At 45.0% G+C, this 22,914-nt stretch overlaps 1 protein-coding gene across 1 annotated transcript; it reads left to right on the forward strand.

Moving 5' to 3' along the window:
• The first annotated feature begins 3,252 nt into the window (after positions 1-3,252).
• Positions 3,253-11,063, forward strand: GFOD1 (glucose-fructose oxidoreductase domain containing 1). The gene has a single exon (XM_026446972.2). It carries the CDS (start codon positions 3,329-3,331, stop codon positions 4,190-4,192), a length of 864 nt encoding a protein of 287 aa, XP_026302757.1. The 5' UTR covers positions 3,253-3,328; the 3' UTR covers positions 4,193-11,063.
• The last annotated feature ends 11,851 nt before the right edge of the window (positions 11,064-22,914 follow it).

Below are 22,914 nucleotides of genomic sequence, written 5' to 3' on the forward strand. Positions count from 1 at the left end.
GGAGTCTAGGGATGGAGTTGCATGTTTGTGTATCATGTCATGTTCATGTTACATTTTCTGAAGCTTTCATCAGAATCTTTTTATCTATGGAGCTGCAAGGAATTCCATGCAATCATTATTTTGGGTGTGTAGGGAAGAGGTGTGGATCATTTATCTCTAATTATTCTTTTCTTCTTTTATTATTTTATTTTGTAGTTTTTATAATATAAAAAAATAAAAAATTTTTCTCAAGTACCATTAATATGACCAATAGTGTATACTGAGGAGATGGCAGTCAGGGTCCTGCTTTTGGACACCTTGAGGTAGAATGTAGCAGAGGCCAGAGCCTATACCAATGGGTGTGAGGCAGATTTTGGCAGTATTTGTCACCTGTCCCTGCAGTGACCTACCACTCCATTTACATATAAATCTGTTCCTGGTAGCATGAGCCGGTTTTAGATGAGCCTCATGCCTACAGGATCATATTGTCAGAACATAGTGTTACACGGGTGTGTGACACTTTTGGTGATACAAACCAATGTTATCTCATCTCTCTGCCGGAGCCTCAGTCCTCACCTGGTTGCTAAGCATTAAAAGAGCTTCTCACTGCTATTTCATGCCCATCAGGGGGACCAGCCCAGCTCTGCCAACATAGAAGAAAAGGCAAGGAGGTGTGGTCATTTTGTAGGCTCCGGGCTTTTCGCTCAGGGCCAGAACTGGATGTGCACATGGAAACTGACAGCCATCGTTTGTATTTCCTTTCTCCAATCTGCACTTACCATTTCTAGGATGTGGCTAGCTCTTCCAGTGGGAAAATGGGAAAGCCATGTGCCAGGCCATGGCCCTGGACAGACATCTGCAATCGCACAACTTCTACAAAACCCCATCTTAGCTCCGCATGTTGTAAGGGTTCGTGGATTTTGTCAACTGAGTGGCTGTAGTCAGGACAAGTGGGATAGGGTGGGGTGTGTCTCATCACCCCATTTCTCTTCAAGTCTCTCCCACGTCTGTGACTGGAGTGCCCAGGTCTCCTTTAGAGGGTCTATGGGTGAGCGTGCCTAGACCACAGAGATCTGCCCCGGGACAGGTGCTTTGACTCCCAAGTCTTTTCGCCTAGCATCTATTTTATCTGACTTGCTAAGAAATCTGTGTCATTTTTTTTTTTTTTTTTTTTTTTTTTTTTTTGCCCTCAAGTTGGCCATTTCTCCAGGTCCAGCTGAGTTGTTTTTCTTCTTCCTTGACTCTTGGCTTCCATGGAATAAATCCCTTTCTCATTCCCCTGTCACTCTCCTTTCCTTTGATCCTTTGTTTTCCCCAGACACAGAACCACTTAGTCTCCTAAAGCGTTCAGAGAGGCATTTTGGTCTCCCTGTAATTTATACACACATTACAGTCATCACGTAAGAGTAATTCTTATTTGGCCTGACCTCCACTGGCCAAAAGCAACACACCCCACCCTGAAGCAGATGGGGGTTGGGGAGGAAACAGGCACTGCCAACTCCTCAGATTTAGGTAATATCCGCTCTTTATAGGAAAAGAAAAACTTTAAACAAACACATCTGTGACCACTGCCAGCCCTAATCTGGAATGCAAAATAAACAAGCACGATAATGCTCAAAATACAATCCTGGGGAATCATGGGGGTCAGAGAGGGGAACACGTCAGCCAAAAGCTTAGACCTTCAAAGGGTATCATTAAGAAATTCTTCACACTTAATTAGACTCACCTTGGCTAGGATTTAAGCTTATGTATTCTGATTCTGTCCAAATACAGATACTCTTCTCCTTTCACTGTATGATTTTTAATAATACATTTTCACTAAAAATGATATTTTAAATATAAAATACAACATATAAAACATTTTATATATAAGATAACTGTAATGATATATTTTATATGTAAAAAGATTGTATCATATACTTTAGTAGTACTATATTTTGTATTTAAATAATATTAAAGCAAAATCTATTTGTGTACAATGTTATAGATTTATATAAATAGAATATAGAATGAAGCATTTTATACTACCTTAGCATATAGAATGAAGCATTTTATACTACCTTAGCAAATATTGTTAAACATTTCTAAAATATAGGTTACTTAAATATCTTAAAATAAACCTTACTATTTAAATCAATACCAGACGTTTAACATTAAAATTAAGTAATTCATGGCCTTTTGGGACCAGGACACCTGTAATCCTAGCACTTTGGGGATTTAGGGGTAGGGAACCACTTAAGATCAGGAATTCGAGACCAGCCTGAGCAATATAAGGAGACCCCTGTCTCTTAAAAAACGAAAAAAAAATTGGAGACCCCATCTCTTTAAAAAAAAAAAAAATGGCTGGGCATGGTGGCTCACGCCTGTAATCCCAGAACTTTGAGAGGCTGAGGTGGGTGGATCATGAGGTCAGGAGTTCGAGACTAGCCTGGCCAACATGGTGAAACCCCACCTCTACTAAAAATACAAAAATTAACTGGGCATGGTGTCGGGCGCCTGTAATCCCAGCTACTCAGGAGGCTGAGGCAGGAGTATCGTTTGAACCCAGGAGGCAGAGGTTGCAGTGAGCCAAGATGGTGCCATTGTACTCCAGCCTGGGTGATAGGGTGAGACTCTATCTCAAAAAAAAAGTTTAGCTGGGTATGGTAGCACCTACTGTCTTAGCTACTCAGGAGGCTGAGACAGGAGGATTGCTTGAGCCCAGAGGTTTGAGACTGCAGTTAGCTATGATCGCACCACTGCAATGCAGCCTGGGGAACAGTGAGATTCTGTCTCAAAAACAAACAAAAAACAAATTAAGTAATGCCATATAAATATTTAAAGTAATATTGAAATATATAGAATATCTTCTTTTTATTTTCATTATTTTTTAGTTTTTGAGACAGAGTCTTGCTGTCCCCAGGCTGGAGTGCCCTGGCCAGAACATAGCTCACTGCAGCCTTGACCTCCTGGGATCTAGTGATCCTCCCACCTCAGCCTCCTGAGTCGCTGGGACCACAGGCATGCACCACCATTCCCGGCTTATTATTATTATTATTATTATTATTATTATTATTGTCATTATTATTATTATTATTGAGACAGGATCTCTCCATGTTACCCAAGCTGGCCTCCAACTCCTGGGCTCAAGGCCTCCTCTGGCCTTGGCCTCCCAAAGTGCTGGGACAACAGGCATGAGCCACCACATCTGGCCTTCTTTTTCTATTAATGTGAAATATTTTAAGATCTGACCCAGGGATGCGCGCTCTGACATGGTCCCGCCCCGCTGACCGCTGTCTTCCTCCCACCCGCAGGCATCGGCAAGAACGTCATATGCGACCGCACGGCCACACCGCTGGACGCCTTCCGCATGACCTCGGCCGCCCACTACTATCCCAAGCTCATGAGCATCATGGGCAACGTGCTGCGCTTCCTGCCGGCTTTCGTGCGCATGAAGCAGCTGATCGAGGAGGGCTACGTGGGCGAGCCGCTGGTGTGCGAGGTGCAGGTGCACGGCGGCAGCCTGCTGGGCAAGAAGTACAACTGGAGCTGCGACGACCTGATGGGCGGCGGTGGCCTGCACTCCGTGGGCACCTACATCATCGACCTGCTCACCTTCCTCACCGGCCAGAAGGCCGTCAAGGTCCACGGGCTGCTTAAGACCTTCGTGAAGCAGACCGACCACATCAAGGGCATCCGCCAGATCACCAGCGACGACTTCTGCACCTTCCAGATGGTGCTGGAGGGCGGGGTGTGCTGCACCGTCACCCTCAACTTCAACGTGCCCGGCGAGTTCAAGCAGGATGTCACTGTGGTGGGCTCCGCCGGGCGCCTGCTGGCCGTGGGCACCGACCTGTACGGGCAGCGCAACAGTGCCCCGGAGCAGGAGCTGCTGGTGCAGGACGCTACGCCGGTGAGCAACTCCCTGCTTCCGGAGAAGGCCTTCAGCGACATCCCCTCGCCCTACCTGCGCGGCACCATCAAGATGATGCAGGCGGTGCGCCAGGCCTTCCAGGACCAGGATGACCGGCGCACGTGGGACGGGCGGCCCCTCACCATGGCCGCCACCTTCGACGACTGCCTGTATGCCTTGTGCGTGGTGGACACCATCAAGAGGTCCAGCCAGACGGGGGAGTGGCAGAACATTGCCATCATGACCGAGGAGCCGGAGCTGAGCCCTGCCTACCTGATCAGCGAGGCCATGCGCCGCAGCAGGATGTCCCTCTACTGTTAGCACAGACTGAGAACCTCGGGGACTTGAGCCTTCCGCAGGGGATGTCCACAGAGAGGGGAAGGCCGAGAGGAGAGGGTGGCCATGGGGAACGTGAGGATCAGGGAGTTGAAAGGACAGTGTGAATAAGTGGCATCTAGGAAGGTAAACTTCAGTCCCGGTGACTGATCCCAAACTAGACTGTTGGTGGTCTGAGCTCCTAGCCTGGAAGCATTCAGGAGAACCTGCCATTCCTGGGATGATCTTTGCTGGGTATTTGCACGAGAGTGGTTTGGTGTCGCTGCCTCTGCTGCCCTTTACTGTGACAAGCAAGGAGGGGTTGCTTCCCTCCCTACCTCATCCACCCGACACACCTTGGCCTTCTGCAAGCCAAATGGTTCTGCAGGGTCAAGACACTAGTATCAGATGGCAAGCTCAGTGCCCGGGACACCCACTGCTGGCAGGAGAAGGCCCATTTTCACAGTCCGCATAAGCCTGTTAGGCTGGGGTTGGGGGTGGGATGGGCTGGTGAGAAAGTTCAAATTCCAGGAAGCTACTTTGTATTGGATGGAAGGTATCTAAAGGCAAAAGTACTTAGTAGCAAAGTGGCCACCTTTTGATTGATTGGGCTTCCTTATAGGAAGACCTGAGGGTGTGTCTTTGCACTTGGTTCATTGCCCTTCACCTGGTGGAGAAAGAGAGGTCAGAAATAGTAGGCAAAAAGCAGGACTCCCAGAAGCCACAAGGAAGGAGCACAGGCTGCACCAAAGCAGGGGCAGCAGAGAGTAAAATATCTCTTTGAACTTGTCAACAATTAAAAAACTGAAAGGAGTCACCTTATAACACTGTTTCCAGTAAAGGTGGAATTGAGTGTCTGAGGGATTATTGAGGTGTTAAGGCAGCCCTGCCACATGGATCTCCAGGCAGGGCCGAGAAGATAGCACAAAGTATGGTTTTGACCATAAGCTCATATGCTGCCCCCAAAGACTGGGAACGGCTGTGTGCCTCAGTGTTACAGTGTGAATTCCTAAACAGAGGGTAAAGTGAGCCTAGCCAGGGAGGTGTCTGGGGCTCCCTCACCCATCTCTCCTACCAAGCTGGGCAAGAGCTTTTAGGAAATCCATCCAGCTTTGTGGATTTAAAAAGGAAGCCTTCAGTTTCAATTAGAATCCTCTTTCCTTAAAAATGAATGAATAAATAAATAAATAAGTATTTTTCTTAGCTCCAGCATTTGCTTTCAGGATTCTGACACCTGAGAATTTGGGGATAGGTATTAAGCAAAACAAAAGGACAACAAGGAACATTATTCCTAGTGTTTCTAAAATGGGGGTTTAAAACCCCCCAAGGGGCCATTCTTAGGCTTGAGAAGGCTAATGTTGGAAAAAACATATTATTCTCATTGGTCTCCTGTCTTGTCCTTGCACACTCTGCTTACAGAGCTTTTGTTAGAGATGCTGAACTGCAGGCTGGGAGCAGGCAGTGCCAAAAGGGAACAGACACACACACATGCACACACGCACACACATGCACACACACACAGATTTTTGAATGTTTGCTGCCATCAAATGTCGCTTGAAATCATTCTTTAAAAAATCAGATCTGGTCTTGAAAGAAGTATCAAATCAAGTACATTCAGAGAACAGGGAATTATCCTTTGTTATCTTTGCTTAATTCTTCACCTCATGTACGGTGTTTGTCAAGGGTGGACGTGGAAGCCATTCCTCGTAAGTCTATGTAGCTTTTGTTCACAGGCTCACTGAAGTCCAACAGGTGTCTTTACATGCAACTGAAGTTTAGAGTTCTTTTCAGATAGCTGCCATTAGAACTAGAAGGGAATCTAAGAGGCCTGGAGTCCACCCCCAGCCTGGGTAGGCAAAATCTGAGAATGAACAGCCTAATCAATTGCACCCTTCATTGTCCTCCCTAGGGTCAATATTCTTTGAAGCCCAGGCTACTCATAGGTGCCAGGTACCTCGTGGTCCAAATGTGAGGGGAATGCTGGGCGTTTTCTAGAACAGAGAAGTAAGTACTGCCTTCCTGGAAACAGTCACCCTCCTTCCTGAGGCTTTGCTACAGTACTGCAGGTTGGGTCAGCTGAAACTCCGTGCTTGGTTCATTGTGGTCCCTGACCTGTTGCTGACAGACTTCATGGTCAGCATTCCAGCTCTTGGCAACTATCAGTTCCAAACCAGAGATTTGCTGGAATGGAAGTCTCCCAATAATAGTTTGAGCAGAGGCCCATGTCATGGACTCCTTTGGTTCTCATTCTTTTTCTTTTTTTTCCCCAAGACGGAGTCTCACTCTGTCGCCCAGGCTGGAGTGCAGTGGCACCATCTTGTCTCACTGCAACCTCCGCCTCTGGGTTCAAGTGACTCTCCTGTCTTTGACTCCCAGGTAGCTGGGACTGCAGGCGCACGCCACCACACCCAGCCAATCTTCTGTACTTTTAGTAGAGATGGGGTTTCACCGTATTAGCCAGCATGGTCTCAATCTCCTGACCTCGTGATCCACTCGCCTCGGCCTCCCAAAGTGCTGGGATTGCAGGCGTGGGCCACCGCGCCCAGCTGGTTATCATTCTTCTAAATTGCTCTCTGGGAAAGTAGTTTTTTGGAAACATTGGAATTATTATTATTATTTTCTAGCCAGCCTGAAGGGCTCTGATGAAGGATGAAGGGAAAGCAAACAAAATTACTCGATGGGTTTCATTTTTCTAAGTCATTCATAACCTAAATAGGGATATTCCTGGGGTTTCAACTGTATGTTTCTGTACTAAACCTTAATACTTGGGAAATCTTTTCCCAATACTTGGGGTTTTGGAGAGAGGTTCCCACAAAGGCCTCTAAGCTCTGTAATAAATATTTAATGTCTAAAACAAAAATTCTCATTTGAAGCTGTGGTATATAGAAAGAACATATACTTTTTAAAAGAGGCATGAAAAAATAGTAAGTGTACTCAAATTTTATCTACTGAAATGCATGTAGTAGGTGGATGAAGGAACAGGAGAAAGAAAAGGGCTAGATAGTTCATTTTCTTTAAATATAAAATGTAGCAAATGGGTTTGAAATACTCCTTTAGTGCTCCATTTGCCCTTATCCCACCACATGCATTGGGGGTAGCTATGTGAAGCTGAAATCTCTAGCCTTCAACAGCATTCTGCAGAAGCACTTTGTTTCAGCCCAGCACCCTTCATCAGCCCAGCCCTTAGGGGTTTGGGTACCCACAGCTGACTTTGACCTAGGACTAAAACCCAGCAATGGCTCCTTTCTGCTTTGTTTAATGTGTTTCAAGGGCCTTGATGTAAGGAGGCAGTGCTTTAAGAGTCTTCCCATTTAGTTCCCGCTTGCCTGTTTTGTTCCCATCAATGTGTGAATGGCCTAGATTCCAAGTTCTGAGGGAGGGTGTGGGTTAAGGTTCTTACCTGGTATCTAAAAATGTTTGGGAGTTCCCTGGGCCTATTTGAAAAATTTTAATCTGTGATCGCTCTCAGCTCCTCCAAGACTTCTCTCAACAGACAATTGCATTGTAGGGCACCCAGACCCACCTTAGCCTACATGGCAGCAAATACCACTGTGCCAGGTATATCTGGACTCTAGGGTAGTCTTAGCCAACTCCAAGACTGGCCAATTCCAAGATTTGTCCACTGTGGGCAGAGTATTTTAAGTATGTTATCTCATGCAATCCATAGAAACAACCCTATAGTGTTGGGTATTGCTATTTCTTGTATACACATGAGAAAATGGAGGCAGTAAGTGGAAGAGGAACTTGTTCAAAGTCACACAACTGTTAGGCAGAAATGAGGTCATTCAAATCCATAATCTCCTCCTCCAGACCACACTGCCTGCCAAGAAGAGTTGTGGGCACCTCCTGCTCTTGCCAGGCAGGAAATTGCTCCTTGTCAACGTCTACAGGGGTCTGCTCTCACACCCCGGAAGGACTGTGACAAGCATGGACTGGCCTGCAGCTCCACTCAGCCTGCTGTCAGCACCCTCCTGTTCAGCAGGATGCAAAATCTGATGTTCTGCCAGGAGGCTATAGAGCTGCACATAGAAGTAGCCAGTGTTTCTTCCTCTTCCAAAATGGAAATATCACTCAGCCTCTTTTAAAATTGACTTCTTAAGTTGATTTTGATTGTAGGTGATGCAGCAAGCCTCGGGGCTGGGAATTTTCAAAATCTTGTTGGTCGACTATTATAGATGGCCTTGGAATTTGCTCTTGGGGGTCTGAATATAACATAGGAAAATGTCCTTTCTCAGGGAGTGGGGCTTTAAAGTTCGTTTGTTTGTGACTCAAATTTTAGCTGCGCACTGCACCTTTACACTCTTATTCTCTTCGTCTTGTCTCTTAGCCACAGCTATTGAATTTGACCTGTGATCATAAGTTGGGTTTCTGATCTGATCTCTTGCATTCTGGTGGGTACCGGGGGCAGAATCAGCTTTGTTAATGATTTTCTGGGCAGAAAGTAAATTCAGCTGCATCTGAGGGGGCTTCACAGTCCAATATATGCCGTCCCTTTGTTTTATATAACAGAGTGATGGTCAAGGCCACCCACATCTTTAGTGGTAGAGCCAGGATGAAAAGTCAGGTTTTCTGTGTCTTAAGTCTCGTGCTGCCTCCCACAGCACCTCCAGAGCTCTAGAGAAAGGAGATTCAGAGAGATGAGGTGACTTGTCTGAAGTCCTGTGGCTAGCGGGTAGAGAAGTTGGAATTAGACCTGCATTTGACCTGGATTCCCTGAGCAGTTGCAGGGAAATCTAGAAATCCTTTTTTTTTTTCTTTTGAGACCGAGTCTTACTCTGTCACCCAGGCTGGAGAGCAGTGGCGTGATCTCAGCTCACTGCAACCTCTGCCTCCCGGGTTCAAGCGATTCTCCTGCCTCAGCCTCCTGAGTAGCTGGAATTATAGGCACGCACCACCGCGCCCAGCTAATTTTTGTATTTTTAGTAGAGGCAAGGTTTCACCATATTGGTCAGGCTGGTCTTGAACTCCTGACATTGTGATCCACCCGCCTCGACCTCCCAAAGTACTGGGAGGACAGGCATGACCAACCGTACCCAGCCAGGAAATTCATTTTTTAAAATAAACTCAATTATGTCTTGAATGTACTCAGAAAATGAGCTGTTTAAAATGTCCCATTGTGATTGTAATGTGAACAATGATCTCTAACTTGTATTTTATTTGACAAGGATGGGGGATGTGCATCAAATCTTCACCTCTGGGATTTCCTGAGACTTGCTCTACTTGGATCACCCTCCACCCATATCCCCACCCCACTCCTACATATTAATACAAATCTAGCCCTGACCATTGCCTACTGCTCCACCACCGCCTACTTTCTTTGGCCATCAGAGCCTTGGAGTTTACAGAGCAGAGGCCATGACATTGGGGAGCTTGTTTAAAAATCAATGATCAGAGCCCCACATTTTAATTTCCTTTTAGGGAGAGAGAGGAGGGCCATGGAAGAAAAGGGGTGTGCAGCTGGAGCGTTATATCAGTCTTTGTCAGCGGCAGGCATGCCGGCCCCTCAACCTTCTCCCCGCCAGGCACAGGAGCCAGCAGCTGGACTGTGCTCTGAGTTTCAGGGGACCCCCCACCCAGACTCACTGGGGCTTCTGGGACTTCTCATAGGAGGAGTCAAGGCCTCCTGCGCTTCTGCAAAAGGCAATGGGCTCAGTGTTCCCATTGGCGTCTGGAGGTGAAGCTGGTACTGTCTCAGGAGCGGAAGGCAATGGCCCACTGGCCTTTTTCTCCCCAACGTCACAGTCCCCGTTTGCTGGAGCCCTTGAGGGGGCCACCAAAACATGTGGCTCTCATTCAGCCTCCTAAAGTGTTGCACTACTGAGTCCTCCTTTCTGTTTACACCAGCAGTGAATAGAGTAATGAAAAGAACATGTTGTATGCAATGGCTTGATGCTTAGTGTGGCAATCAAAAGCTTGCCTGGGCAGATGTAGGCAGGGGCTAGAAAATAGTCATGGAGTCGTCACCAGGTCACTGTCTCTCTCCTTCCCCTTCCAGGTCTCTACTGTCCCCTGCAGCCACCACAAGGGCTAAGCTGATCAATGAGCCCCTTGGTTTTTCCTTATAAATGCAATGACTTATTTGTGATTCTTAGTCTAATCCCAGGCTAAGAAACAAAACAAAAGCTTGTGACCTGACCCATTCCTTTGCCGCCTTCCTTCTCTTTCAGGCACCTGGACGGTTTATTATTCTGCCCTGTGCCTTGCCTAGGGGAGGGAGAAGTTTCTAGCAATTATGGCTTTCTGTCTGCTGCCTGGTGCTTTTATAGTACTTCATCTGCTTTTTATTGTTGTTGTTGTGTTTTTTAACCAAAACGGCATTTGTTTGGCTGTCATTGTCGAGTACATATTTATTGTGTCTTACAAACATGAGTATATATGTGTGGATATGTATATAACCAAACATATATATAAGAAGTCAAGGCATGTATACTAGATATTTTAAAGAGTTATTTATCACGGGAAAAAGATGTGTGTTATAAAGTAAACAGAGTCTATATTTTCTATATAATGTAGATAGTCAAACATAGCTTATAAATTATAGGAGGTTTTGGTTTTCTTTTTTATTATTAAAGGAAAAAAAGAAGAAAAAAAAAAGACAATGAATGCAACTGTTCTTAGTGTTTTTAAGGCCAAACTACTGTGGGAGCTGGGAGGCGCCCTCCCTGCGGGCCTCCAGTGGCCCTGTGTCTACCGCTCCGAGCTCCGGAGCTGATGCCCGTCGTGACCTCTGCGATGCTCGATGCTCGGGGCCAGCGGTCAGCATCACTCAGCCAGCTGGCCTGTGCCGCTCTGACGTGGCTTCCAGCTGTTCTCCGCAATTTGCATTGGTGGGATAAAGGAATGAAAAGGATAAATAAAGATTTAAAAGAAAATACAATTCCAGCTCTTTGCCTGTTTTTTTTTACACACTGCCGCTCTCAATATAGGCGCCTGATCAGTTTGTGGGATCTGAAGCATGAATGGGTGCATCCAAGGTAGAGGGTTGTGTGTGCCTGTGATGTTTGTGCGTGTGCTGGGGGAGGCTGTTCGTGAGTCAGCATCCATGAAGCTGAACAATGGAAATCAACAGACCTACAATTTTGATTGAAAACCAGCGCATGTGAGAACTGGAGGCACTTCAAAGCCATCTGGTTCAAACCCTCATTTTGGAAATGTGAAAATGAAAGGGAAGTAACCTACCGATGGCCTCTTGGTATGTGTATGTGTGTCCAAAGCTAGTGTGGACAACAAAAGCTAGTGTAGACAACAAGAGGATGAGAACATAGCTCTTAGATTGGGGGAGCAAATTTTAGAATTCTCTAGTATTTTAACACTGTAACCTAATACTTCACACCAAGCACTGAAAGACACCTTTTTTTTTTTTCGAGACAGGATCTTACTCTGTCACCCAGGCTGGAGTGCAGTGGCACGATCATGGCTCACTGCACCCTCTACCTCCTGTGGCTCAAGCAATCCTACCATTTCAGGCTCTTGGGTTGCTGGGACTACAGGCATGTGCCACCACGCCCCGCTATTTTTTAATTTTTTTTTTCTGTATTTTATAGAGATGGGGTTTCATCATGTTGCCCAGGCTGATCTCGAAATCCTGGACTCAAGTGATCTGCCTGCCTCAGCCTCCCAAAGTGCTGGGATTACAGGCATGAGCCATCATGCCCAGTACTGACCATTTAAAAGAGCATCTTTACTTACTTCCTTCTTAGCAGTGTTAACGGCAACCATCTAAGATTGAGCTCAGCCTAATTTCAAATTTGCATGACATAGAGTGTTTTACGGAGGGGCTGGCCTTTCCTTTCTGGCTTTTGCAGAGTCTTAGAGAATGCTCATGAATGTTCCTTCTGGTCTATGGCTTCCCCTTCACTTAAAAATAAGATTTAATACTATAAAATCTGAAATCTCATTCACTCCTTCATGAGCAGGTCCTGATATAAATACATCCAGAATTCAATCCATCTATTATGATAAAATTGTAGCAACCCCCTGTATCCACATAGATTATTATCTTGAACATATGACATTTTCATACCATATGATTCTGCAGTAAATCTAAGAGCAGTTCTAAATAAGGCCAAAAAGGAGAGTGCTTGGTCAAAACTAAAAGAACCATCCACCCAAATGTCAAGTGTCATCATGATGGGATCCATTCCCCTAAGTTTCTTCCAGCAAAGTGACCTGAGAACCAACCCTCAATGAAAACTTGAATCTCCTAAGCAGTTATATAAATTTTTAATCTAGGAGCTAGTTCTTCCTTCATGGGTTTTGGATTCTCTTTGTGATGTTGGTTTGTCTCAATTTAGTCCCATTTCTTGCTTTGTAAACCTGGGATTATATGCCTCCTAGTAAATCATAGGATATGATCAACACTGCTTTCATAGTCTCTGAACTGTTGCTTAAAAAGAACAGATATAATTGCATGGTAAGTCATTCAGGTTGCTCTTTACTGGTGAAATGAAGAGAAACCTGGGTGTCCTCCAATGTCTGTCTACACACCCCACCTCCCAGATTCACAGAACCATTTTCCGGTTTCACTTCCTGCTTCTTTTATCTTGTGCATTTTTAGCACCTGTTGTGACAAGCCTGGGTGACTCGATCTAAAAAATGAAATGACTGCTACAATTACTGTAAGAATGAGTTACAGATACATGATGTATGCAGAACTCGGTATAGAAATGTAAACAAAAATAACTTCACCTCACTCTAAGTCATAGGCTCCCATGTTATTGACCCTTATTTACCTAACTTTTGCTTAAGCAGGAAAGATCCCTCTGCCTAGATATCCCCTAGGCTTGGCGCTCCCCACCCCCCTACCCCAGCCCTTATGCATTTTGTAGTAGCAATGGTCCCTGGAGGAAATGTTGTCCAAGAAGTCTAGATGATAGAGATGAAGAAGGCACATCACTTCACGAGTTTGTGCCAAGTCACCGCCAGAAGCTCAGTGTTATAGTTTACTTGAGCCGAGACTGCTACAAAAAGCTGATGCAAATGGAAACTACTCAAAATCCTTTGCCTTGTGCATTCAAGTTGAGGCTTCCTTTTGAATCCTATCTCTGAGTCTACATCTGCTGGGTAAATTCCTGAACGATGACTTGAGCTGTAACAGCTTTCGTAGCATTGCTGTGGTCCAACCACAACTTTGTCAGATAAACTCCAGCATACCTAAGCTGGTTGTTGGACTTCCTCTAAAATGTCATTCTAATTACAGAAACACCTTTCTCTCCTAATTTTATACAGATTCTAATCACCTTAAATCCTTCTCTTCAACCATGAATGAAAGTGAAAGATTAAGTAACTTTTAGAAGCCTTCTTGGGCAATTAGATTAAATCATTTCTTGCTCTTTGAAGGGACTCAATCCTAGAACAGCAGTCTGGAATACATGTGTGTGTACGTCCCTTTGTCTCTGACCTACTCATCACTGGCCATCAATGCCCGAATAGCAGTCTGGAATACATGTGTGTGTACGTCCCTTTGTCTGTGACCTACTCATCATTGGCCATCAATGCCCTGGGAAGGAGGGACCCTAGGAAGGCCTGCGGGGCTGCAGCTGATGTGCAGACCATGTGCACAGACCCCACAGGTTCAGGCTCAGTGTTGAACTTTCCCATGTCACTAACTCCCTTGTAGAAAGAACGAAAGGGTCTAACTCAGGTTTAAGTCAGACATAGGCCGTTTGAGGCTCCCATGGGAAGGAAAAATCACTCCAGACTCCTCAGAAGCAAAGGCCAAGCAGGCCTGAGAGCTAGTGAAACTCCAGGGAGAGGAGCAAGACCTCTTGAGCTTTCTCACCTTCCCAAAGCTGCCTATCTTGGAGAAAACAGATGAGGCTGACTCTTCAGAGTTCTAGGCCAAGGGATCTGGACTTGACAGTCAAGTTTCCGCCATGAAGCAAAAGACAGAGCTAGCCTCGAAAGAGCAGCTCTGCATCACTCTGGCTAAGTGCTAAAACTCTACATCTCCCTGAGGAAACAGGAGAGAGTAAAGGATGGGCAGAAAAAAAAGAGAGGAAGGAGCTGGCATTAATGGACCAGCAAGGGAAGGAGAAGGGAGCAGGAAAAGTGGTAGTTCATGTAGGGTAAATTAGATGAAGGGGAACAAACAGATGAAAGGTCAGAGGGCTCTGTACGTAAAATAAGGAAGGTTGTGAAGATAAGTAAATGTTGCCTGAGATATCTGAAGTATAGTTCCTCTTTGGCTGACAAGCCTTAATCTGCACTCGGGAAACAGCTTGTATGAGGAGGAGGATGGCAGACAAGGAGGCATGAGGGAGGAATTCTTACAGGAACCATCTGGCTGAGTCACTTTTAGGGCTGTTCAAAGCTATCAAACTATTGACATTTCCTGGAAATTCTTTAATGCCAACAACTGTGTTAAATGAGCAACATCCCTAAGACCCCAATTGCACTTTGGATCCCCTCTTCCTTTCTTGTTACTTTTGCGATTTACAAATCCCCCAAACTTGAAGTCTTCAAGGATTCAGCATCTGCCATTTCCCCATGTGTTAGTCCCCTCCCTCGGCCCCTTCAAACACGCTCTCCACTCAGAAATCTACCATTTAGGCTTTATTTATTTATTCTTTTTTTTTTTTTTTTTTTTTTTTTGATGCACACACAAGTCTTCTCACTCCTCCTCATCTTTCAAAGAATCCACCCACTAGGCTGTCACTTCAATCTGCTGTCTCCTCCTGCAACACAGAATTTCTGATGAAAGTCCCTAGGTGAGCCAGCCTGGCCAGCAGAAACGGATGCTAACCCACTCCATCTAGCCCATGGCCTCTGCTCTCCTGGACTCCCTGGCTGAGTCCTCAGATTAGTTCCAGATCTTCTCTCCTTAGGTTTCCTATAACATCTGGGTTTCTCCCTTACTTGCTTACAACAACCTCTTGCTTTCATTCATCCATTCATTCATTCTGAGGCCATCTGAGGAAAGCTTCCTTACCTGTTTTCCTGATGACCTAATATATGCTGTACTCAACTACTTCCTCTTCCTTGCATGGGGAAACCAAGTCAGAGGGAAAGATACATCTTTCCCTTCTAATGCCGAATCTCATTCCTTCCAAGCCCACTCTCATTCTCCACCTCCAATCTCTCTGTGTCCATTCTTCTCTTCCTTTCATCTGTCAGTTATGCCAGTGGCACCCAGCCTGGAGTATGAATTGGGGCCATCTAAGTCTCTGAACTTAGATGGGAAAAAAAATGTGTCTTGATTTTCACTAACTCTAAGGGAAATTTAGCATTTTCTTTGATTATGACAACAAATCACAATTATGTAAGCAATATCTGTGACTTTATCATCAATAGAAATCACATCTATTTTCATCTTTTTTTAAATTTTTTTTAGGGATGAGGGTCTCGCTCTGTAGGAGTGCAGCGGTGTGAACACAGCTCACTGCAGCCTCAAACTCCTGGGCTCAGGCAGTTCTCCTGCTTCTCCTCTTGAGTAGCTGGGACTACTGATGTAACCCATGCCTAGGTAATGTTTTTAAAAAATGTTTTGTAGAGACGAGGTCTTACCATCTTGCTTAGGCTTCACATCTATTTTCAGATCTCATCACTGGTTTTGTGATATCTTAAAGTGGCATTTACGCTCATTACTCCTCTGAAATTATGGAAATCAGTAGACCACAAACAGCTTTTCTTATTTAATACTTCAATGAAAGGCTTATACATTGTTTTATTGATAATTTTTTTAAATTTGGAGAACTATACATCAATATAATTTATTATTTTGTAATTATATACATATTATTTTGCACACTTAAAAACCTTATTGGAGGCCAAGATAGGAGGATCCCTTGAGGCCAAGAGATTGAGATCTGGACAACATAACCAGATCCCATCTTTACAAAAAAATTTTTTTTAATTAGCCAAACATGGTGGTGTGTGCCTATAGTCCCAGCTACTCAGAAGGTGGAGGTGGAAGGATTGCTTGAGTCCAGGAGTTTGAGGTTACTGCAAACTATGATCATGCCACTGCACTCCAGCCTGGGTGAAAGAGCAAGACCCTGTCTCAAAAATAATGGTAATAAAAATAATTTCTTTAAGAAAAAGAACCTTATTGGGCAGGGAGGGGGACCATTATTCCCAAAACTGGTCATTAGCTTCACCAGATTGCCAAAGATACATTTCTTAGTCTGTTTTGTGTTACTGTAACTGAATACCTGAGGCTGGGTAATTTATAAAGAACAGAGATTCATTTCTTACAGTTCTGGAGGCTGGGAAGTCCAACAGCATGGCACTGGCATCTGGTGAGAGTCTTCTTGCTGTGGCATAACCTGGCAAAGGTCATTACACTGTGAGAGGGTGTATTAGTCAGGGTTCTTTAGAGGGACAGAACTAATGGAATATATGTGTGTGTGTGTGTATGTATATGTATGTGTATATATATACATATATATAAAGGGGAGTTTATTAAGTATTAAGTTTTTATAAGTGTATATATGTGTATATACATAAACACACACACATGCAGATTTCATTCATTCAGATTTCATTCAGTGAAGTCATTGAAAAAGAATGAGATTGTTCTTCTGTGCTGATGTGGACAGATGTTAAAAATCCTTATTAGAGATTTAGAGAACAACAGCAAGCCACAGAACTATGTGTGCTTATATATATATATATATAAAGGGGAGTTTATTAAGTATTAACTCACACAATCATAAGGTCCCACAATAGTCTGTCTGCGGGCTGAGGAGCAAGGAGAGCCAGTCTCCGTTCCAAAACTGAAGAACTTGGAGTGTAATGTTCGAAGGCAGGAAGCATCCAGCACAGGAGAAAGATGTAGGCTGGGAGGTTAAGCCAGTTTCTCTTTTCACATTTTTCTGCCTTCTGATTAGATTGTGCCTACCCAGATTAAGGGTGAGTCTGCCTTTCCCAGCCCACTGACTGAAATGTTAACCTTTTTTGGCAGCACCCTTACAGACACACCAAATTCAATCCAATCAAGTTGACAGAATCAACCATCACAGAGGGCAAGAGCGTTTGTGCCAGCTCAGGGCTCTCCTCTTTGTCTTATAAAGCCACCAGTCCTGACATAAGGAGCCCACCCTGATGAACTTCTCTAATCCCAGTTACTGTCCAAAGACCCCAACTCCAATCAAAATATGAATTTTGGGATTAAGTTTTTAACACATGAAATTTGGAGGACACATTCAAATCATAGCAGTAAACATGACACACAAAAAGTTAAGAACCCCTGTGTATAGTAGAAGTCGCCTTGTCTTGATCCTTACTCCCAACCATAAATTTTTTCCCATGTTTATTGAATATGATTTGAATAATGACACAATTCATTTAAAATAGATATTCTGACACCAAAGACCCCTCTGGGCATCCAAACCTTTGTCTGGAAGATCTTGTTACAAAGCAGTGTTTCTAAACATAGCAGTGTGTCAGAATCAAAAAGTCATCCCAACATGAACAGGTCCTGAGGCACTGCTCCATACTATCTGCATCAATTTCAGGCAGAATAGGTGGCTGGAAAACTTTTAAATGCAAACACCACAGGCATCTATTAAAACGCTTAAACTGTACAAAAAAAAAAAAAAAAGTATACAATGAAAGTTAAAATTCCTTCCATTCCAGAGCTTCACTCCCATTTCTAGAGGTAATCACCATTAACAATTTGTGTTCTCCTCCTGAAGTCATCTGAGTGCATACACACGCATTACAAGTACTATACACACAATTCTGTGGCTTGCTCTTTTTCTCTAAATCTCTAATAAGGATTTTTAACATCTCTCCACATCAGCACAGAAGAACAATCTCATTCTTTTTCAATGGCTTTACTGAATGAAATCTTCATTTAAAAATTATAATTTAAAATATTTGAAGTACTGGGCAAGGTGTGGTGGCTAGCCCTTGTAATCCCAGCACTTTGGGATGCCAAGGTGCGCAATCACATGAGGCCAGGAGTTCAAGACCAGCCCGGCCAACGTGGTGAAACCCCATCTCTATTAAAATTATAAAAATTAAAAATTAGCCGAGTATGGTGGCACACACCTATAATCCCAGCTATTTGGGTGGTTGAGGCATGAGAATCGCTTGAACCCAAGAGATAGAAGTTGCAGAGAGCCAAGATCATGCCACTGCACTCCATCCTGGGCAACAGAACAAGACCTATCTCAAAACAAAACAAAACTAAGGTTCTAGTGATCGACAGTGGTCATGGTTGCACAGTCATGCAAATGTACCAAATATTACTGAAATGTACACTTAAAATGGTTAAAATGGGCTACCTGCAGTGGCTCACATCTGTAATCCCTACACTTTGGGAGGCTGAGGCGGGTGGATCACTTGAGCCCAGGAGTTCGAGACCAGTCCAGGAAACATGGTAAAACCCCATCTTTACCAAAAATATGAAAATTAGCCAGGCATGGTGGTGTGCACTTGTAGTCCCAGCTGCTTGGGAGGCTGAGCTGGGAAGATCGCTTGAGCCTGGGAAGCAGAGGTTGATGAGCCGAGATTGCACCCCCGTACTCTAGCCTGGGCAACAGAGAGAGACCCTATCTCCAAAAATATACAAATAAATAAAATGGTTAAATGGTAAATTTTATGTTACATACATTTTACAACAATTAAAAAAAACAAAAACAAAAAATCATTTTGAAGCTCCCCAGGTAATTGAGCTGCATTGCTCCTCTTGCCCCTGGTCCAGTCACCAGCCTGACATTTTGGAGACGCCTACTCTCATTTTGCCTCTTTTGCCACCACTCTGAGTCCACTCATTCTAGAGAAATTAAAAGCAAAAAGACGAGTTGTATTTCTTCATGGAAACAATTCCCTCCTCTCCACGGGCGGCTGCTAACACGGAGCTGTAGTGGCATGAAAGGCTCGTTCCTAAGCCTGTCAGGAGTCGGCAGACGGCTGTTATGCGGTTGGTGCCACCGACAGCCCCAGTACTGCGGGAGGACAGAATCCCTTTCAGCTCCGGAATGCCTTTCATCCTCCGTGTTGAAAAGCTCTGTAGAAATTAGGCCAGAGCTTGTGAAGCGATTCAAGCCCAGGCCCAAATAGCCCAAAGAGTGTGCTGTGGCAGAAGTCTGCGTGGAAACCTTACTCTCCCTGTCCCTGCTAAAGCCTCCTTGTACTTTCTTTCCTTGCATCTCCACATCCTTGACTCAGCTACAGGTCTCCGAAGAAGTCTTTTCATACGTGATATGTTCAGATAAGTTAAATCCCCTGAAATTCTGTGTAACGTGATGTATCTGTGCCGTTTAGTGTCATTCCATTGATCCACAGACTTGGGAGCAGTTCAGATCTGAGGGAACAAAAGCTGGTCTGAGAACATCATTGTCAAATCTTCAATCCACAGGAAGGCTTTCCCAGCACCTCGGGCACTCTGTGTCACGGAAGTCCATGCAAGTACTGCCTTGGCTACAGGCAGACACTTCACAAAGAGGATTTTGTGACCCAGACAGGTTACTGTGGTACACAAAATTCTTGCATCTGCCTGTTAAGGAATCACTTGAATGTCTGGGACGATCTGTCTTGATATTGTCCACATTCATGCAGTGTGGCTCGAAGGTCTGTCCGAGGCTCAGCGGTTGGGTCCTGGCAGGGAGATGACTCCATTGGAGACTCCGGATTTTCCTTTCCCCGGCTGGTTACTCCCAGGTCATTGTACATACCAACATTCCATCATTTCATGGAAGTTTTCTTAGGTGTGGTGAAGCGCGGCTCTGACCTCATCTCATAGGTTCATTCGAGATTCTTCTCCGTTTTCTCCTTCCTACACAGCAGCCACTATAGTAAGTTGCTTCACTGGAGTCTCTCACTGTGCACCACTGCCACCCACTGCACTGCCAACACTGTCCACGCACTCAGGAACTGTCCCTTTGGTTGGGTTTTTACCTGCTCAAACATCATTCCTTTCAGCTATGGTGGCCTTGCCTGTCAGGCCTGGTTCATCTTTAAGAAGTGGAACCCAGGGAGTGGTGAGACCTGGCTGTTCTATTTGAAGAACTGGGGGCCACCACTCTCAATGTGTTTTCCTTTTCCTGCTGCCTTCCCTCTGAGATCAGATGTTCTCAGACTCCATCCTACGGTTGAAATCCTGGCAATTGCCCCATAGTGAGGTATGGGAGTTGGGAACAAGCCCTGTGGAGGTCAAAACAGGCCCCCGAGCTCCTGGCAACTGGGTTTCCTAAGATAAAGGTCTTGCTCCTGGTTGCTGGCTTGCCGTGGTGCCAAATAGCCACTTTGCAGCCTTCTTATGGCACGGCTGTTTTCCAAAAATTAACCAGTTCTAGTGTGCATTTCAAGAAACTCTACTTTCAGCACAGGAAACAAATATCAGCTTCTCATTCTGGTTTTCATGCTCTGGGTTGCTAGCTGGTAACTTTTGCCTGCCCTGAGACTCCTGAGAGATGTCACACCCTCCACCACCAGCGTTGTGTGTTCTGTAATCGGTTTCACTTGGATTCTCAATCAGAGCTACCATCTTCCCCACCTGTGCACCCCAAGTCCACCTGAGTGATACAGCAATCTTTAAGGATGGGAACTGGACAGGTGTGGTGTGGCACGTTACCCTAGGTCAGCCGTTCTTAAAGTATGGCCCCCACTCAGCAGCATCAGCATCACATAGGGAACTTGTTATAAATGCAAATCCTCAGACCCACCACAGATGTGTCGAATCTGAGGCTGGATCCAGCAAGCCCCCCAGCTGAGTCTAACGCATGCTCACTGGGGCCACGTCGCTAGGTGAGGCTTTGTTTGCCCTCCACCTGTCCCTTATCACAGGGGTCTGCAACCTCCAGGCCACGGATGGGTACTGGCATTATATTCTTACAGGAATGCAAACCCTATTGTGAACTGTGCATGTGAAGGATCTAGGGTGCATACTTTTTATGAGAATCTAATGCCTGATGATACGTCACTGTCTCCCATCACCCCCAGATGGGACCATCTAGTTGCAGGAAAACAAGCTCAGGCTCCTACTGATTCCACATTACGGTGAGTTGTATTATTATTTCATTATATATTACAATGTAATAATAATAGAAATAAAGTGTACAATAAGTGTAACGCACTTGAATCATCTGGAAACCATGCCCCCTGACCCCTGGTCCATGGAAAAACTGTCTTCCACAAAAACCATTCCTGATGCCAAAAATGTTGCAAACTGCTGTCTTATGAGAATCACAGTTTTAGACTGCGTGAGGTGGCTGAAGCCTGTAACCCCGGCGCTTTGGGAGGCTGAGATGGGAGGATCACTTGAGGCCAGGAGTTAGAGACCAGCCTGGTAAACACCCCATCTCTAATTAAAAAAAAAAAAAAAAAGAATCACAGTTTTAGAACAGAGGCTCTCAGCCCTGGCTGCATCTTAGGATCACCTGGGGAGTTTTTATAAAGTATAGATACCCTGACCTCACACCCAGAGGTTCTGATTGAATTCATCTGCTTGGTCATAGTTCTTCAGGTGATTCTAATGTTCACATAGGGCTTTAAGAACCACTCACAGTCAGGCACGGTGGCTCACATCTATAATCCCAGCACTTTGGGAGGCTGAGGCAGGTGAATCACCTGAGGTCAGGAGTTAGAGACCAGCCGGGCCAACATGGTGAAACCCCGTCTCTACTAAAAATGCAAAAATTAGCTGGGCGTGGTGGTGCACGCCTGTAGTCCAAGCCATTCTGGAGGCTGAGGCAGGGGAATTGCTTGAACCTGGGAAGCAGAGGTTGCAGTGAGCTGAGATCACGCCATTGCACTCCAGACTGGGCTACAAGAGTGAAACTCCGTCTCAAAAAAAAAAAAAAAAAACCACCCACAAGATTCTCCATGCAGAGTTTGGCAGCCTTGCAAGTAACCACCCATTTGTTCCTCACCACCTCCTCCCAGCACAGAAGTAATTTATTTTTTGCAATTCATCATGATCACTCGTCAGCCAGAGAGGTAACAAAATGTAGGACAGAGCATTGCCAGGTTCAAGGAGAGACTTGGATTTCTAACCCGACCCCTGACTGGCTGCAAGCCTTTGGGAAAATTAAATCATCTAATCTGTCTAGGCCTCAGTGGCTTCCTCTATAAAATAGGAATTATATTAACATTTATTGGATAGTCTCTTAAGGTCTTTTCCAGGAAAAAAATAAATCTTTGGTTCTAAGAGCTTCTGAAAGATCTGAACTTGTCTTCAGCATAGAATTGCTAATATTGAGTTTTCATCCTTCAGGATGAGCAGAAAATATTGTGAGCCAGTCCATTTTGTGTTTTTTTCCCCAATATTTACAAATATGGGCCAAGTCTAAAAGAGACTGGCACTCAGCACCCGGATGCCAAGAAGGAAGCCATGACAGTGGTATGTTTGTACGGCTGCTCTGTGGCCTAGAATGTTCCAATGGGCACTCAGCCGCTGCTCAGGAGAGACTCCCATGCTTAGTGTGCCCCCCACTGCCACCCACCATGTTCACAGACATCCTCATCCTTTCACTGCCACTTAGTTAACCGCCCTTCCTCCTGACTCCTCTTCATTTTCCTTTTTTTTTTTTTTTTTTTTGAGGCAGAGTCTCACTCTGTCGCCCAGGCCGGAGTGCAGTGGTGCAATCTCGACTCACTGCAACCTCCGCCTCCCAGGTTCAAGTGATTCTCCTGCCTCAGCCTCATGAGTAGCTGGGATTACAGGTGCCCACCATCACGCCGGGCTAATTTTGTGTTTTTAGTAGAGATGGGGTTTCACCATGTTGGCCAGGTTGGTCTCGAACTCCTGACCTCAAGTGATCTGCCCACCTCGGCCTCCC

The sequence above is a fragment of the Piliocolobus tephrosceles genome, chromosome 5, assembly GCF_002776525.5.
Source record: "Piliocolobus tephrosceles isolate RC106 chromosome 5, ASM277652v3, whole genome shotgun sequence".
NCBI classification, from domain to species: Eukaryota; Metazoa; Chordata; class Mammalia; order Primates; family Cercopithecidae; genus Piliocolobus; species Piliocolobus tephrosceles.

Bases quoted from the DNA above. Each gene is read 5' to 3' on its own strand.
- GFOD1 (XM_026446972.2), top strand. From the start codon at position 3,329: ATGACCTCGGCCGCCCACTACTATCCCAAGCTCATGAGCATCATGGGC.